Source organism: Panthera tigris, chromosome B2 (assembly GCF_018350195.1).
Source record: "Panthera tigris isolate Pti1 chromosome B2, P.tigris_Pti1_mat1.1, whole genome shotgun sequence".
NCBI classification, from domain to species: Eukaryota; Metazoa; Chordata; class Mammalia; order Carnivora; family Felidae; genus Panthera; species Panthera tigris.
In genome coordinates this window covers 30,763,427-30,781,556 of record NC_056664.1, presented here as the reverse complement: position 1 = coordinate 30,781,556, position 18,130 = coordinate 30,763,427, and the positions used below count along the sequence as shown (strand labels likewise).

The following is an 18,130-nucleotide window of genomic DNA, read 5'->3' as shown; positions in this document are numbered from 1 at the left end:
GCCTCCTTGGTCTCCTTCCCTCAGGTCCCTGCCCACTGTCCCGCCCACACAGTCTTGGCAAGACACCAGTCCACCTGGCCTTGGAGAGTCCACATTTTAAAGAGCAAGCTTCTCATCCATCAAGAAGAAAGGAAGGGAAATGCAAACCTGACCTTTTCTCCCACAGCTGGAATCAGTTTTCTGGCTGCAGGTCAACCAGGCAGAAACACGTAGTCACTCTCTGGCCTGAGCCCTCTCGTCTGGCCTGAGCCCACCACCACCCCACCCTGGACCATGTTACTGCCACGGACTTTGTCTCGGGGAGACAATGGCCGTCCCTACCTATATGCTGTCCAGGATCGCCTGAGGAACAAAATGAGTTGAAAGTGGTCTGCGTGTTTTTAACTTACAGATGGGGTGGCCACGCGGCCTGCTTTGCCTGGGTCGTCCCAGTGTAATTATTCACTGTGCCGTATTTCAGCCTCAAAAGTTGAAGAAGATGAAGAATTATGTGGTCTCCCAATTTGGAGCTCTTGCTATGTACTTGATATACTCTTTGGTCGCAAGGAAAAGAGACCAACTAGAGCTGGCTTGAGCCAAAAATAAGAATTATTCTCCAAACACAGTGGTATCTCAGAGAACTGAATGAAGAGCAGGAGAGGGGACCTCACTGGCCTTGGAAGGACAGGGACAGGGGAAGGAAAAGCTGAAGAGAGGGGCCAGCTCCTCACTTGTCGCTCCTCCCTCCTCCTTGTCTGCCGCCCACCCTCTGGTCTCTCTCTGTGGTCCAGCTGCGTGTGACCCCAGGTACAGGCAGAATGGGGCTGCCTTCAGGGTCAGAGGCCACAGGTTATAGGTCCAGCCCCAGGGCAAGGGAGGGTTCCCGGTATGACTGAACGTGCCCCCCATAGATGCCAAAGTCCCCAGGAAGGAACCAGATAGCCACAGCTGGGATCGTGGGTCCAGCCCTCTCCTGGAAGCTGTTGCCATAGGGGGTGGGGACCTGGCAGAGCAATCAGGAACCACTTTCTTTGAGTGAGGAGGCAGTTGAGGAGCTCAAAGGAGGGGCTTGGGGGAGAGAGCATATCGAAGGGGTGACAGTGCCGAGACGTCAGGGCTGCCTGGGGGGTGGGAGGTGACCTAAGGCCCAGACCATCCACAACTCCCCATCCCTGGCTCTGTAAACTGATCCCAGCACCCAGGACTCATTAGACCTTCTCCCCTCGAGCTTTACTCAGAGCACAGGCTATGTGGCTGGAGACCCTGAGTAGAGACACTGGCTGTGCCACCCGCCAGCTTAAAGAGATAACTGCAGGAAGTCCTGGTGGAAGAGGCTCAGGCTCAGCCTGGACCCATGCGCAGGACCGGGAGGCAGAAGGCAGGGGTGGGATTCCTAGGGTTGGGCAGGCAGTAATAGCTGCTCCCTTCCTCCTAGTCGACCTCCTGGACCCAGGCTGCATCTTGCCACAACTGCAGCTGAATCCCTGGCTCTCATAAGTGGGTTTATGCCACCCATGCTGACTAGTTTGGGAAGAAAGATCTGATGGGCAAGTACAGGGCCATGGAGATGAGCCCTAGGAAGCCTCTGAAATCCTAAGGAAGGCCGGAACATCTCAAAGTTGCATGGAATAGGAGGGGACTCCATTCAAAAGAACAGTGACCTGGAAAGCTGGCATGATTGTGAACAAACCTTCATAAACTGACTTGAGATCTGGTATCTTGAAAGCCTGTTGATGCTTGATCTTGTTACCAATGGCATTGTTGCCAGCCCCATCCCTCCACCAGCCCCCACCTCCAAATCCAAGCTTCAGACATAATGGATTACATGCAGTGCCCCCAGATGTGCCCAGTCCTGCCCCTGGCCTCTGGGCCTTTTATATTCTCCTCCGTCTGCCTCAAATGCCCCTCGTGCACCCCAGTCTCTCTGCCTGACTCCTCAGCCTTCGGAACCCAACTTACATGTCACTTCCTCTGGGAAGCCTGTCCCTCTTCACTTCTCCCAGATAGGGTCAGATGCCCCAACTGTGTGCCACTTGGGACCATTCAGCTCCTGGGTATCACACACTTCACAGGGGATGGGGACCTGGCACAAGGAAGGTGTGGCAGGGAGTGAGAGGCCCACAAATTGCTATTGGATGATTGAATGGCAGGCTGCTGAACAGACTCAGCTTCCATCAAAACTGATCTCGGCAGATTTCTCTAGAAGGATTTCTAGGTCGGCCCTGAAGACCCAAGGGGTGCCTCCACACAGGGGGCAGCTAGGCAGGCAGGTGAGAAGGGTTCATCCAGTAAAAGAGCAGTCTCCTTAGTGTACTGACATGCATAACACTGGGAAAGTTACCTAATGCCACTGGTAACAAGACCAAACATCAACAGGCTTTCAAGAGACCAGATCTCAGCCAAAAGCGGGAAACCCCAGAACTCCCAACTGCACAAGGGCAGAGCGGGAAACATGTGGCCAGACAGCCATTCATAAGGCAGAAGAGCTGAGGTGTTAAGCTGAGCACAAGCCCTGTGTGAGGCCACAGTGACTGGCTACAGCGGGACAGTGGAGCACCCCACAGGCACAGCAGAAGAAAGGCCTCGGTGTGGTGCTGGATCCTGTGCAGGCTGATGGGTCACAAGTCTACTCGGGGTGGTCCTATGATGGATTGAGCTCGCAGGGTGTCATCTGGGAGTGTTCAGGGAGAGCTGGATACCCCAAGGGTCATCCAGGCTCTGACAGCCTAAGACCATGCAAATCCTGGCCTGGGCCCCCCTGGAGGGGGGCACTGCAGTCAGTCCTGGAGACACGCATTGACACTTTGCCGCCAAAGACCTTTATTGAGTCCCTGGTCCTTCCCAGGGACCACGTCCAGGGGTCCGGGCACAGCAACAATCCAGGCATCACCTTTCCCTGGCTCGGGCTCCTCCTGGGGGAGATGGGAGGGCAGCCCTTACACCTGGCACCCCTGAGAGCCATACACCTCAAGGAAGTCATTGAGCTGGGCGCAGGCTTCCCGATGGCGGGTGCTCCGGCACAGGCGTTCAGAGGGCATCTCCTCAACCCAGCTATTCGAGTCCAGCAGGTACTGGGGGCTGTAGGGGCAAAGGGATGGTCAGCAGGGGTGGGGAGGATAAGCTGGTGGGAGAGGAGAGCATGAAGCGCCTGGCTTCTGTGGGGGCAGGGTCTGGGTGCTGGGGATCTGTTCCCTCATGAGGTGTGAGGAGAGCAAGAGACAGAGGGGCCCGGAGAACTCACTCTCCCTTGAGGTCATAGGTAGCCCCGTCCAGACCCAGGATCAAATATTCTTTCCCAGGTTCCAAACGAAGGCGGCAGGAGGCTCGAACCAGGAAGTTTCGGGTCTGACCAGCAGTGGCCTTAGTGTCCTTGGCTGAGAGGATAATGTGCATGAGGGTTGTCAGAGGAAAAGAGAAGGTACAGGACAAGCAGGGGCCAGGGGCTATGCACGGACCCGCTCATTTTGCCCTCACTGTGACTAATGGGGAGATACAACTGCTTTCCTATTTATGGACAAGCCCAGAGCTTCTAAGATGCTGAGGGGCTTTGAGCTCAGACTCTGAACTTGAGCTATTCCAAGCAGCCAGGCCGCAAACCCTGACCTCAGCTCCCTAGATCCCCCCAGCCCCACCCACCCAACTGTTCCCTTCATACTGAAGTGCAGGACTTGGCTGATTCTGGTCTCGAAGAGGCGAAAGGCAGCTCTGCCATCTTCTCGGAGGACCTTAACCTGGAAGCCTACAAGGGAGTTCAAGAGACGGGAGCACAGGTTTGTCCCACCTGAGGCTGAGAGGAGCAGGCCCAGGCAGAGAGGCCTTGGGTGCGAGGGAAGACTGACCGTACTGCACTCGGGGGTAGTAGCAGGCAAACTTCATTCTGTACCCGGCCTCTTCCTGCAGGCCCCGCTCCAGGGCACGACGCTGTCGAGGACACTTCCCTGGTGTCAGGGGGCCCAGATGAGACAGTGTAGGCCCCAGCCTCTCTGTCTTCCCACCCCCTGCCCCAGGCCCTGGCTCTCACCCTCAGCACACTGGCAGACGTCAGCAGAGCACAATGTGGACAAGAGTTTGCTCTTAGTGGGTGCCCCATAGAAGATAGAACATTTGTGCTCTGGAGAAGAGAGGGCAGTTAGAATGTAGGTCCCCCTCACTGCCTCCCCAGTCCTAAGGAGCCACAGGACACCCCTGCCACCCTGCATTGCCCCAGGTCCCAATGTCCCATATGGGGACACCTACTCCAAACCTCCCAAGTGTCCCCCAAGTCCTCACCGGGGTTGTAGTAATCATACAGGGTTGCACTAGCCGGCTGTACTAGCCCCACGGCCACCTCCTGAACAGCTCCAAAGCCCACGCACTCCCGGGAGGTGGGGACCTGGCACAGTGGGGAGGAGCGGTCAGGAGAGCACACCCTGAACCCTGAAGGCCACTGTGCTGCATATCCTTGACCTGTCTCTGGTACTCGTTGGTCTTATCTCCAGTATCCATCACATTCTATTACCTTCCGGCTGCCAGAACTCTAAGAACCGCTCCCCAAGGTCTCTGCTGACCTCACTGCCAAACAGTGACCTCATTCCAGTCTCCAGTGCCCCTGGCCCCTTGGCAGAGTCCCACATAATGGACATATTCTGCACGAAACTCTCCAAGCTTAAGGTTAGTTTTTAAGGTTTTTAAGGTCATCCCTGGTTCTGACCTCGCCATTCCTGACCATCCCCCTTCTTCCTTCCCAGAGGCGCATTCCCCGGCCCTGGCTCCCCCTGTCCCCTGTACTTCCCTGAGGAGGTCTCAGCCACTCCCTGACTTTCACCAAACCCTTCCGGGCTGATGATTCCCACGCTAAACATTCAGCCTCATTCTTGCATTAGGATTTTTGTGGGACCTATAAGTTCTCCAAATTCACTCTGCCTGCCCCCGAAGCCTACCCACCCTCCTGACAGCCTTGCTTCCTCACCGATGCAACTGGGCCCTCCTTTATCTGTCACCCTAACGGCAGCTGCTGTCACTCTCCCATGCTCCATGACGCTGCAGCTCACAGCTTAGACCCAGACTCCTCTCCTCACGCACACACTGGTCCAGTTCAGCCCCTACCCTGCCCCTTTCCCTCTTGTGCTGGGCTGCCTAGGTCAACTCCTTGCCTAGAAATCTTCCTGGCTCCTCATCTTCGATGGTGTTCAACCAAACTCCTCTGCCTGGCTTCCCAGGCTAACAAGGTCTGTCTTCCCTGACCCACACACACCTGGCTAATGGTGTTACAGTATTGACACAGCTTTTTCATATTTTCCCCAAGAGATTACAGTTGATGTTCAAAAAACACTTGAGGGCACTCAAAGGGTTAATAATTCTTTGTTTTAGCCAAATAATGGCACGAAAAGACAAAAACTCATCCAAGACCATCATCACTTTATAAAAGAAAATACATTTTAATATCATAAAACAAACCCCAGGGGTGCCGGGGTAGCTCAGTCGGTTGCTTAACCGATTTTGGCTCAGGTCATGGTCTCGCAGTTCATGAGTTCAAGCCCCCCATAGGGCTTGGAGATGACAGTGCGGAGCCTGCTTGGGATCCTCTCCTTTCTCTCTGCCCCTCCCTGGCTCTCATGTGCACATGTGCATTCTCTCTCTGTCTCTGTCTCCCTCAAAAATAAATAAAGTTTAGGGGTGCGAGGGTGGCTCAGTCAGTTAAGCATCCAACTTTGGTTCAGGTCATGATCTCGCAGTTCATGAGTTTGAGCCCCGCATCGGTCTCTGTGATGACAGCTTGGAGCCTGGAGCCTGCTTTGGATTCTGTGTCTCCCTCTCTCTCTCTCTGTTCCTCCCCTGCTTGCACTCTTTCTCTCTCTCAAAAATAAATAAAGGTTTAAAAAATTAAAATAAATAAACAAACTTTAAAAAACAAAAACAAAACCAGAAAAAACTAGGAAGGTCAACAACAAAAAACAAAGGCAGCCCTCAAGTTGAACCAATTCAGCTTTATGAGCGGCTGACTCTCAAGTCCTTTCCTGCTGACTGGCACTGGCCCCCACGCCGCATTAGGGGCTCAGCCCCATCGCCTACAGGCAACGCAGACTCCTGGGCCTGCCCCTGACTCTGCTCTGGCACACTTTTATCCTGTCTCCCTGCTCACATCCCAAGTTCTCTCTAAGAGCACTGGCTGCTCATACAGCTGTCTCCTGGGAAACTTCATAACATATGCTCAGTAAATCTAGTGTGGTCTCTTCCCTGTGTCACCTCTCCCTGCTCACCGAGTCAAAGTACAGCAGGACGTGGGGCCCCTCAGTCTCGAAATGACTCACGTATTGGTCAGAGAGGGAGGTCAGCTGTGGGGAAGGAGAGATGGTCACAGGGAGGTGGCCCTGGGCCCTGTACAAGACAGGGCTCAGCAGCTGGAATGGCTTCAGGGATGGAGCAGGGCTCCAGAGGGCACAAGGGGTCCCTCTGGGCAGGTGTCCACACCTTCTCCAGGTCAGCACGCAGGGCATTGAATCCACTCAGCAGGGTGATATCAGCAATGGCCATGCCCAGGAGCCCCACCTTGTCTTTCCGCCTGCAGAGACATGTCCAGGTCCCACTTGCACTGGGTTGCAGATGCCCAGCCCCAGCCTCGGTCCTGCTTCTGTCTCCCAGCCCAGCAGTTCCCCCATGTCGGGTGCAGCCCCCAGCACCCACCAGATGCACACAGTGTACTGCACTCTGGACTCCTGTTCATCAGCCACCTTGGGTGCCTCCCGCCGGCGGCGGCTCCGCCGTCTCTCAAACAGCTGCAGGGGTGTCACAGTCTGGGAACCGGTGTCTGGATCATCCTTAGCTGGAAGCTCCTCATACACATAGTCCTCATAGTCCTCATTTGCTTCCACTGCACAGGGATGGCATTGTGGCTTGGCCCCTGTCACCAGCCCCCTGGGGGCCCCACAGCCTCCAACCCCAACACTCACTTGTGTATTCGACATGGCCCATGACTGTAACTTCAATATGAAGATCCTCACAGGTTGTGTTCTTCATGTCCAGGACATTGTAGGTACGAAGGATCTGGCTCAACAAGGAGTGAGAACAGAGGACATTTGGGGCCCAGGCCTTTCTCCAGAGCCACAGCTGGGGGATCTCCTGGGCTGAGGGATTCCAGGCCTTCAGCCCCTCTCACCCCTCCTGACCAGTCCATAAACATGGGAGGCCCAGGAATTGGGTTAGCTGGTGGGTCATGGGGAGCAGGGACCGGCACTCAGGAGCAAGCACTCTACACGGTGCACAGAGGAGGCTGGGATGGAAAGCTCAGGAAAGGCTTCTGGCCAAAGCTTGAAGGAGAAGAATGAATGTGTCACTTGGGGAAAAAGCGGCGTAAGAACACTGAAAGCGAGGAGAACTATGTAGATGAGTGGTTTTGTCTGGCTGGGGAGGTGGACAGGGGTTCGATCGTGTATGTGGAAGAGTCTGACTTTTCTCCAGGGCTAATCTGACTAGTGTTGTCAGGAGGTTGATCTCATGGCAGTGTGGACAATGGATCAGAGGGGTAAGATATGGGGGTATGGAGAAGTTCCCAAACCATCTTCCAGAGTCCAGGAAACAAGTGACAAGATCCCAGGGTGGCAGGGGAGCAGAGGAGGAATTACTGGGACCATAAGGAAGTGCTGGGACGGGGACACTTAAGATGGCCTCCAGAGTGGCAGCTGGGCTCTTGTGGGGAAGGGGCTCTGTCAGCCAGATGAGGGGACACAGGAGGAAGAAGGGGTTTGGGACGTGCCATGTCTGAGGTGCTGTGGGACACGTGGGCCTGTGACTCAGGGGAGCAGCCTGGGTTGAGGTGCTGCGTGTGTGCACCGTCAACACTAAAGGGTAAAAGGAAATAGCAGGTGCCCAGAGAAGGTAGAGACCAGAGTGAGGGAAAATGCCCAGGAAAGAGCAGGGGGGCCACCAACCCTGTGGTGTCTCCCTCCTTCCTCAACCATGAGCTCTGCCCTCAGGCCTCCCACTCAAGACCACAGCCCCTCCCTGTTGGGCCCTAGGCATCCAGTGCTGCTGGCTCTCACCTTCAAGGTCCCTTTGCTGTTTCCTCCTATCTTCACATTAATCTTGCTGCCCAAGGAAAACTTGCAGGAACAGAAAAGGGAAAGGATGTCAGAAAGGCACAAGAGGGCACAACGTTGCTCCAATTTACTTCCTCCCTGAAAACCACCTCTTCTCTTCCATCTCACACTCTCACACACCTTCACGTACACTGTCTCACCTCAGCCTCCTAAAAACGCTGTTTGGTACCCTCTGCATTTATTAATTTTGAGATGGGAAAAATGAAGCTCGGAGGTTATGTGACTTTCTCCAGGTCACACTGCAAGTCTTACCACGAGGATATCAGCAAGAGAGGCCATGGGGATTCCACAAGGGGGGAGGTGGGCTGGGGATGGCTTCTGGCCTGGCCGCAGTAGGCCCAGGTGTCATGGCAAGCCAGGTGAGGGAGTGGCTCACCTCCAGCTCCTCCTCTAGGCCCTGAACTTGGTGGTTGTTCAGCTGCAGCTCATGGGACTTGAACCCATTGCGGCCTATGGAGCTGAGAGTCACATTGAGCCCCCTCTCTTCCATGGTGTGGGAAGCAATCCAGTATGCAGACAGAGCATCCAAGGCCATCACCGTGTCCTGGGGAGGTGAGCCAGGACTCAGGCACTTGGTCTCAGGGCCATCTACCCCAGAGCCCCAGGGCAGCCCCTACCTGGGTGCTGCGGAATCCCCCTTGGAAGCTGCCCTGGTGAGTAAGCCAGGCTGCAGCATGGTCGGCCGTCTCTGACTTGCCCTCCTGTAGCAGCAGGTGGAGCAGGCTGTAGGCTGTGGTTTCAATCCACAGGGCTGGGGCCTGGGGCAGGGGGTCTGCCGGGCTGCGAGGAGCCAGAGTGGGTGGGACGACATTGCTCTGAGAACCAGTGACTGAGCCCCAGTACACATTATCTGGAAGTGAAGGGAGATCCACAGGTGAATGGGGGCCAGGTCCTTGTTGCCTGGCCCTGTGACGCTCTCTGTGTCAGGCTCTCCGGATTCTACCCCAATTAACTTGCTTATGCTTTCATTCCCTCTTGAGGTGTTCATTCAATTTCTCCCTTTGGGCACACTCAGGGGTCCCTGGTTCATTGCCAAAACTTGACTCACCTCCAGTCTTCTGGGCCATGGCCATGAGATTGTTGTGGGCAACACGCCGCAAGTCCTCGGGAGCCTTGGTGAGAGTCAGGGCATAGGCAGTGATGGCAGCTGCGTGACCCCCCAGGATCCCAGCGCTTGCTCTCTCTCCCAGGAAAGTATTTGCTTTTGAGATGGAGGTTTGCTAGGAGAAAGTGGGAAGGCAGGTCACAGAGCTGGACACCTGGGTTCCTGAAGAGAAAGGGAGAGAGCTGGGGAACAGGAAAGGGCAGACCCCTAGGTGCTCTTACCACTTTCTGCTTCAGCTGCTCTGCGTTGCCGTCCTGGAAGACGGCCAGCCCATGCTGAAGGGCGATGACCACAAAGGCCGTGAGTGCTACAGTCTCATCATCTCCCACCAAGCCCCCCTAGTTGAAGGGGGTAGAAAAGGAGATGTCAACTAGGAGCAGGGAGGGGCAAGGAGAGTCCTCCCACCTAGGCTCCTCTGTCCAAACTCCCAGCCCCGAACCTGCATGGCCCTGTGTATGACCGGGTGGGGGTCCTGGAATGAACCGTCAGCCTGCTGCTGGGACAGCAGCCACCTGGCCGTCTCCTGCAGCTTTTCAGGTGAGCCGCCCACCTGCTCCTGAGCCAAACTCAGTACCTTCAGCACAAAAGCCGTGAGCCTAGAGGGGAGGAAGGGATAGTGGGGAATAGTGACTGGTCCCTGTAGGGGACACATCCCCATTCCCTCAGACACCTGGTTATTCACCCTCCCAGGGTACCTGGCTCTGCCCCCACCAGCCCCAGCCCCTCTCTGAGACCCAGAAACACTCTCCCAGCCTCACCAGGTGCTGCTGTCCCGTTGTATCCAAGCCCCATAGGAACCATCTGTCTTCCGAAACTGCTGGATCCGCATGTAGCCTTGGAGAGGAGAGGCAGCTGCTGAGGCGACACTCACTCTCCCACTGTATGTGCCCGAGGCCACACTCCCCATTCCCACCAGGTGCCTCCCTTCTTCTCCCCTCTAGCCACTTGGGTTGCCCCTCTTCCTTTAACTGCCCTCTCTCAGCCCCATGCCTGCTTGCCCCTATCCCCAGAACCTTTCTGGATCAGATCCACAGCGTGGTCCTTGGTCTCGGGGGGCAGTGTGCTCCACTGCTCTGTCTTGTCCAGGTAGCGGGAAGCGGCCAGTGTTGGAGCCAAGAGGATCATGGTTTGTTCCCCGCAGCCGGTGGGAACTCTCAGGAGGGAGGCAAGGCCTCCTGGCGACAAGGCCCCTTTAGAGCCCAAAGTGTCCAATGGATCTGAGGCTATAGGGGAGGTGGAGGGTTAAGGATCAGAGAGCAGGTCTGGGAACCCATTGGGATCATGGGATCAAACAGGGGTCTGTGGGTTTCACATGAATCTGAGGGTGCTCCTGGGAAGAGACTGGAGGACAGCTCCCACCTGTAACCCTGACAAAGCTGCTGAAATCTCCATCAGGAATGATATTGGGATCAGAGTTGCCAGGAATCTCCAAGGTCCGGCCTCGGTGGTCTGTGGAGATGGGGGAAGTTGGCAGTCTGTTTTGCTGCCCATACCGCCCCCCACCCCGCCCCCACCACCTACAACCCCATTAAGACACTAATGGCTGGAGGCAGGGGGCTGCTCACCCAGGGGATTGAGTTCATAGACCATCTCCTCCGTGTGGATGGCCCCTTCCTTCTGTCTCAGGGAAAACATAGCTGTGAGAGGTCACATAGTACCACAGCCTGCCCTCCCCAGGGCATACTCCCCAGGACTTAGAGTTTGAACTTCAGGGACAGAGTTGAATCAGAATCGTAGAAGATGTAAACAGACCAAGGCATTGGGTTTGGGTGTTGGGTCTCTGGCCTGGCCAGCAGAGAGGGCGCAGGGGTGTGGGGGTATAAATCTGGGAGCCTGGGGACCTGGATTCAGGTGTTCCACTCACCTGAATTTGTAGAACCTTAGACACTGCATCCCCCACAGGGAACTCCAAGGACCCTCGAGCCACCACCTTCAGGGACACAGCAGCAGCTGCCATGGGCACCACAGAGAAGCCAACAGGCCGGGCAGAGCTCGCAGGTACCAGTACACTCTGGGCCAGCCCTCCCCCTCCAGCCAGGCACAGCCCCTCCACTGGGGTCACATGGACGCTCACCTGGGTGCAGGAAGACAGGGATGGCCAGAGCCTCAGCCCAGTTAGGCTCCTCACCCTTCACCTGCCCCAGCTCCCACCCACTCCCCTGTGTCCTCAGGCTCCTGCAAGGCCTCACGGTCAGATTTTTATCCAGGTAGTTGTAGAGGACAGGTCGCAGCTCAAGCTGCTCAAAGCGGCGGACAGAGAGGGGCAGGCGGAGGTGCAGGTGGAATTCACGGAACACTCGGAGCTGGGCCGGTGTAGCCACACACAGGCCTGAAGGACAAGGCAGGGAGGGATGGAAGAGGGGGCAGAGACCAGAGGCAGGGGGCACCATGGCCACAGGGTCCCAGGCGGGAGGGGCAGGGGATGACCCAGATCTGCCCCCCACCTGCCGCCACATTCTAGCCTCCCAGCCCCAGTGCATGCCAACACAGACTTCTCCAGCATTCTGCCCCTAGTCCTATACTAAGAGCAAAGGGCTAAGTGGGGAGCCTAGGCTGGAGGGAGTCAGAAGCAGGAGGCCTGAGGTCCAGGCAGGGCAATCTCACCTGTGCTTGCAGACAAGCTCACACCATGGATCTCCCATGTGGTCAGAGAGTCAGGAAGCACCTGTGACAATCTGTGGTGGGAAAGGAGAGAAGCCCTGTCACACCCTAGGCTGGCTGCAAACACAGCGCAGAGATAAGGCCAGGCCCACCGCACCCCCTCACTGGTAGAAGCGGTCCACTGTTTCCACTCTCCAGAGCCAGTTCTCCGGGAAGAAGCTACGCACAGCAATGTCATCTTCATCGATCAGGTCCTCCTCCTGCAGGGCCTCTAGGGCTAGGGAACCACAGTGGAGGGGAATGAGGAGGGGACCATTCTGCCCTTCCAGGTGCTCCTTCCTGTCCCCCAGCCCCACCCAGAGCCTCACCTCGGGCAAGGCCCCCCTGGCTCCTGGACTGGGACTTCTTGCGCAGGCTCTCCGCAAACTGGCAGCAGGACAGGAAGGGCTCCCGGCAGCCTGGCTGCCGCACACGAGCCGCCCGCTGCTCACAGGAGCGTATCATGGGCAACCGTATCAGCCCATCCTGGCAGCAGCGCCTGGCTTCCTGGGAAGCATACTCGCCCACTGCAGGCCAGGTGAGGGTAAACGTGGGGGAACCAAAAGGAGATACATCCCATTCCCCACCCTGACCTCCAGATACACAAGGACTCACCCTGAGAGATCAGGAACTCAAACGAGGCCAGTGGAGAGGGCCTCCATCCACATTCAACCCCAGAACTCAGGTCTCTGGCCCCAAATACCATATACAGGCTGAGCAGCCAAGAGGCAGAACCCCCTCACCCTGACCCTTGGGCCCAAGTGGAGAGCTACATAGGCACCCACAACTCACGCTTCTCATGAATCGCCTTTTGGAAGTTCACGTTTCTCTTTTTCCGGGTTTTCTTCTCCTTGGGACAGCTCATACCTGGTAGAAAGCAGAAGTGCAGCCAAGAGTAGGGTGTATGGCCTCTCACCTCCTCTCCCTGCCCCCTTTCACTGGCCCAGCCCATCCTGCCAATCCTCTTCCCATTTTACACCCTCAGACCCCTCCTCCTTCCTGATTTCCCTACCACCCAACTCCCCCTTCCTCCTCTGTTCTCACTCTTTCTGACTGAAGTCAATACGTCTCCATCAGAAAAGGCCAGACCAGCTGCCTCAAACACCTGACGGGCATTGTCCCCACCTCCAGGACCACAGCCAAGGTCATAGCTGTTCATAACTTCGAAGACCTGGCAAAAAAAAGCTGGGATGTTGCACACAAGTTGAGGGGCCAGATTGGTGCTCGGCTTCAGGTGAGAATGCAGGGTACGAGCAACCGTGAAAGACATACGGAGAGTAGGGAAATAGAGACCACAAGGGGCTGGGCTTGAGGGAAGACTGGGGGTAGTCCGTGGGGAGCTTGAGTGAGATCTAGGAGCTGGGCCCAGGGCTCAGGGCTCAGGACAGCAGGAGAATGAGCCACAGAGAGGAGGGAAGGCTGGGGAGAACAGAGGGTCTTGACAAACCTTGCCCATGTTGAGGGGTTTGTGGGACCTCCCACCCACAGCATACAAAGCCATGTCCACAGCTCCCAGTGCCACCAGGGCTGGAGAATCTGTTTGCAACTGGAGCTTTACAGGCTCCCCAGGATGATACGTCTTGCTGCTGTCCACATTCAGCTCCAGCTGGCAGAGGCAGGAGGTAGGGGGCAGTCAGAGTGGGGAGAGCTTCTTCATTCCCTCTTCTTTCTCTCTTAACCCCCTAACACACAGACATACCACTTCTCCCAATGCCAGTTACCTTGCCCTCACAGGCCCCGACCTGGACGTCCACTCGAAGGGAGTTGGCCACTGGGATGCCCCCATGATAGTAGAAGGCCACAAGGTAGAAGGAGGGTACCAAGTGATGGTCCACAAACACAGAGACTGAGGTCAGTTCCCCTCTGGGCTCTCGATTCACAGACACGATCCGGCCCCGGGATAGGATCTGGGTCAAGAATTGTTTCCTCTTCACTGCACATCCCCAATCCTGAAACCATTCCCTCCAACCCCAAGGGTTCTTTCCTGCCTAAGATCCTCCCTGCACGCCCCCCTCTCGACAACCCAGCTTATGCACACCATGTAGTAGTAATGAGAGAAGCTGTCCCCACTGATGCCCACAGCTTGCAGATTCAGGTTGAGAGTGTCCCCGACACGAGGGGGTCGAGGATCTGGCCGCACAATGGACAGGAATGGGGAGCCTGAGCGTGGGGCTCTCACAGCAAACCTGCCTATGGCTGGATGAGGGGAGCCTGCAGACACCTGGAAAGAAGAGCAGGGCAGGCATAGGGTCAGTGGCAAGGACCCGGTACCCAGCTCCTTCCCCCAGCCTGGGACATGGATTCTTAGAAAGCCAGCCAGCCAGCCAGCCTTTATTTCCTTCTGCTACCCTGTCTCACGAGTGGGAGTCCTACCAAGAGCTGCACTTCTGAGATGGTCGGAGAGGTAGCAATGGGAATAATGACTTGGCCGCTCCCATCTGTGTTTCGTTCAAAGTCCTGGATTCTAGAAGCAGATCCAGAAGACAACGTGGCAGAAACTTTGACAGGAACACCAGAAGCTGGGGAGCCAGACATGTCTCGGACCAGGGCCTAGGTGAGTGAGGGTGGGACAGGCAAAGGAGAGTGGCCAGTGAGGCCCTGTGCCCTCCTGGCAACATCCCCTCCCCCGACTCATCCTCCCCTTCCAGATGAAACCTGCAGCAGAAAGGGGGCCCCAGGCACGAGGTGTCGCTTAGTCTTGCTAAGATCCAAGGAGAAGGGAGATGACACAAAACGCCAAGATGTGAGCTCTGCTTCCTCCATCTCTCCCCCTGCAAGACAGAGGTGGAAGACAGAATGCCATAGCCAAGGAGAGAGAAACAGGAGAGCAAGGGGGAACACAGCTCAAGTGTTTCCTGCCCACCAGACGGTGAACCCCTTAGGGCACAGGTCACCTTATATTCATCTCTGTTTGCAGAAGCCAACACAGGACCCAGCACACAGATAGTGTTACTATATGTCTGCTGGCTGGAGGGAGGGAGGGAGGGAGGGAGGGAGGGAGGGAAGGAAGGAAGGATGGAAGGATGAGTGAAAAAAGAGGGGGGGAAAAGACATCTTCTCCCAAAACCACCCAGAAACACAGCTGGGGAGAGACAGTCTCTTGGATCTTCCCTGGCTTCGGGTATAAGACAAGGGTAAGAGGAACAGAGGATGGTGTCGATGCTGGAGAACAGAGGATCAGCTCAGAGGTCAGAGGCAAGGGTCTGGGATCATAATCAGGGAAACCTCTCACCTGGAGACTCAATGATGGCAGCTGCAACATAGAGGCGCAGCCCCGGGAGGTCAGCAACATTAACCTTAAGCTTCTCAAGGGCACCCTGAACCTCAGCCTTTGAGAGGGAAATATGGCACTGGCCATCTACCAGCTGGGGCAAAGAAGAAAACAGGGTATGGGTGTGATTTGTCTCCCACTTCACCTCCCCCACACCCTCCTCACCTTCCCCACACCCCCACCCTCCTTCCTACCTTGGTCTGACTCTCCAGCCCCCGAAGGAAAGTCTTATCACCATCCTCACCCAGGAGCCCGAAGCGCACATATGCCACCCCTTGCACTGGCTTCCCATAGATGTACCTGCCACCACAGAGAGATCAAGAAGTTAGGTCTAGGAAATAAGGGCAATGTCCGTGGTGGGGAGGGGGGCACGCTGAGGCAAGGGGGAGGCAGGGCTTCACAGTTCCTTCATACTGAGTGGCGAGCCCTGGGTGCCCCACGTGGGGGATGGGAGAGTTACCTGGCCTGGACGTCTAATTGGATTTCATCAAGAAAGCCAGGCGTTGTCAGGATGTAGGGCTTTCCGGGAACAATCTTCACCTCAAAGTTGGGAAGGACTGACCCGGGGTGAAGGGGTGGCAGGTCAGAGTCTAGCGAAAGGACCCTTCAAAGACGTCCCTCCCCTCAGGGCTGTGGTACCCATACCTCCCTGCTCCTGCCCTGCCCCCACCACCTCTCCTTCTATCCATATCTCCTTTAGGAAAGGAGCTGCCTATCCCTCGTGTCTCCAGCTCTTACCATACTTCTTCACCTCAAACTGGGTGCTGCTGTTAGATTCTCGGCCGTCTGAGAACCGGGCTGAGATCTTCCATGTCCCTGGCCTACAAGTGGGAGAGGGACTCAGCCCACTTGTGCAAGAGGCACACAGACAGCCAGAGGCCTGGCTCCCGGAAGGAGGACTGACTGGCAGGGGGTGGGGGGAACCCGAACTGGGGGATGTGGGGGAGAACTCGAGGTCTGACTGGGCACTGGAGGGGGACAGCCAAGGAAAATAGGAATGGGAGGGGCCATCTCCAGGTCAGGGGAGCTCACTCTGAGATATCGGGAATCACAAAGTCATCCTGGAAGAGGGAGGAGGGAGTGTACACTTCCTTCTTCCGCACAAGGAGGCCATGAGAGTTCTGCAATGGGAGAAGTGGTTATGAGAGGGAGGTCAGATGAGCAGCCCTGCTGAACAGAAGGTCAGAGGTCAGGGTCTCACCTCTACTGTAACCGTAAGAGTGTCAGTGGATGGGCGCATGTTCTGATCCAGAGCAAAGACTCGGTACCGAACTAGGAGAGGAAGGCAAGAGGTGAGCAGGAATCCATTCGCAAAGGGTGGGTCCGGCCCCCATTGCTTCCAGGGATTGAGGGGAAGGACAACAAATATTTGCTAAGCAGCCTTCCTGTGCGGCATGATCAGGCTATCTCACTTACAGGGTGTCAAACGTGTCTTGAGCAGACTGGGTGACAAAGGTAGAGGCCCTGGGGCTCAGACTCACCCCGCTGGCCAGGGTTATAAACGGGCTGGTCAGTCTGCAGAAAGAGATGCCCTCGGCGAGAGGAGAAACGCAGGTTGACACCCTGAATGTCTGTATTTCTGGACAGATAATTCTTCAGCCACGGTGACTTGGCCACTAGCTGGACCTCAGGGCCACCAAGGAGGAGGTGGAGGCCACAGCTTTCTGCATCTTTCAGGGAGACCTGTCAGGAGACGGAGAGGGCGCAGATCACAGACAGAGCAGAAGGAAAAAGCCAGAGTCCGAGATAGAAACAGGAAAGGCAACAGTGTGGAGATGGGGGAAGAAGAGGAGGGGAGGGAGGCTAGTGAGAAGGCAAAAGCACTTATAAGACAGAGGTGGGGACATCTGGGTGGCTCAGTGGGTTAAGCCTCAGACTTCGGCTCAGGTCATGATCTTGAGGTTCGTGGGCTTGAGCCCCAAGTCGGGCTCTGTGCTTACAGCTCAGAACCAGGAGCCTGCTTTGGATTCTGTGTCTCCCTCTCTCTCTCTGCTCCTCCCCCACTTGTGCGCTCGCTCTCTCTCTCTCTCTCTCTCTCTCTCAAAAATAAATAAGTAAATGTTAAAAAAAGAAGAAGAAGAAGACAGAAGGGAACAGGGTGACAGGGTGGGAAGTGCTAAGAAGCAGTAGAAGGGAGTGGAGTCCAGTTACCTGGAGGCTAAGGAGCACAAAGTCTTTTTCTGAGCTGAGGGTGAAGTCCACCTGTGGGGAGCAGAGTGCTTTCAAGCCGGATGGGTTTCTCAGGAACACTGATCCTGTCACGACCTGTCCCCGGGGAGCATCCTGGAGCTGTAGCCCCACTGATAGAGGAACCCCCAGGTGAACCACAGAAGGAGAAAACAGGAGCAACCTAGGGAGAACAGGAAGGGGTCAGCATTCAGTGACACTCAGGCCCCTCCACCCCTCACTCCACAATTAGGTCCCCCACGCCTGCTCTCCCATCACCAGCCCTGTCCCGCTCAAGCACTACAGTGTCCTTCCTCCAGGACCTGGGCTTCTGCAGAGACAAGGCGAAGAAGTTGGACATCCAGATCAGCCCCCAGAGGAGCCTCATGGCTGGAAGATCCAAGAGAGATGAGACCCGTCTGTCTGCCTGCTCCTTTCTAGTCAGCCCAGAGCTTGGAGCAGATTTGACTCTGGACCTTGCTCCTCCCCTGGCCAAACTAAGCTGGGAAACCATGTGACAGGCAAGAAATGCAACTGGCCCTAGGCCCAGTATTTGGAGGGGGTAGGGCACACACCCCGGGCACCTGGGTCTCTGAGAGAATCTGAGGAAATCCTGGCTTGGAGTTACATATTGTCCTTCCCTGTTAACCCCTCTCACCCCAGAGCCCTGGGAAGCCCCCCTACTGCATGTATCTGCGTACAGGTATATATAGAGATGGTCCAGTAGGCATGGGCAGAGTAGAGACCAATGTGGCTCAGCACGAGGGGGCACAAGACACTTCTCTCATACCACAACCCCCACAAAACCTGAATGACACCAGGCCTTTGCTTTGTGTAGGCCGTAACAGAAATTCTGTGGTTTAGGAGATCGGGCATACCTTCACCATCCTACAG

The 18,130-nt window shown here is 56.1% G+C and overlaps 1 protein-coding gene across 1 annotated transcript; it reads right to left on the bottom strand.

The window, feature by feature from the left end:
* Positions 1-2,775: 2,775 nt before the first annotated feature.
* LOC102967020 (complement C4-A) lies at positions 2,776-17,700 on the bottom strand. The gene is made up of 41 exons (XM_007098744.3): positions 17,560-17,700; positions 17,222-17,420; positions 16,552-16,753; positions 16,272-16,342; positions 16,103-16,191; positions 15,809-15,891; positions 15,531-15,627; positions 15,265-15,370; positions 15,032-15,164; positions 14,455-14,570; positions 14,173-14,349; positions 13,838-14,020; positions 13,521-13,706; positions 13,247-13,405; positions 12,844-12,970; positions 12,592-12,666; positions 12,129-12,326; positions 11,926-12,037; positions 11,764-11,834; positions 11,349-11,488; positions 11,024-11,233; positions 10,725-10,776; positions 10,519-10,608; positions 10,173-10,382; positions 9,918-9,993; positions 9,599-9,755; positions 9,381-9,497; positions 9,103-9,274; positions 8,672-8,904; positions 8,431-8,598; positions 7,998-8,057; positions 6,909-7,002; positions 6,643-6,829; positions 6,430-6,520; positions 6,219-6,293; positions 4,249-4,351; positions 4,001-4,090; positions 3,819-3,917; positions 3,635-3,718; positions 3,221-3,353; positions 2,776-3,057 (listed from the first exon to the last, which is right to left on the bottom strand). Exons 1-41 carry the CDS (start codon positions 17,622-17,624, stop codon positions 2,916-2,918), a joined length of 5,232 nt encoding a protein of 1,743 aa, XP_007098806.2. The 5' UTR covers positions 17,625-17,700; the 3' UTR covers positions 2,776-2,915.
* Positions 17,701-18,130: the final 430 nt, after the last annotated feature.

Bases quoted from the DNA above. Each gene is read 5' to 3' on its own strand.
- LOC102967020 (XM_007098744.3), bottom strand. From the start codon at position 17,624: ATGAGGCTCCTCTGGGGGCTGATCTGGATGTCCAACTTCTTCGCCTTG. The intron at 16,754-17,221 runs GTAACTGGACTC...GTCTCCTGACAG, and splicing joins TTGTGCTCCTTAGCCTCCAG to GTCTCCCTGAAAGATGCAGA. The intron at 13,406-13,520 runs GTAACTGGCATT...TGCCTCTGCCAG, and splicing joins TCGGGGCCTGTGAGGGCAAG to CTGGAGCTGAATGTGGACAG.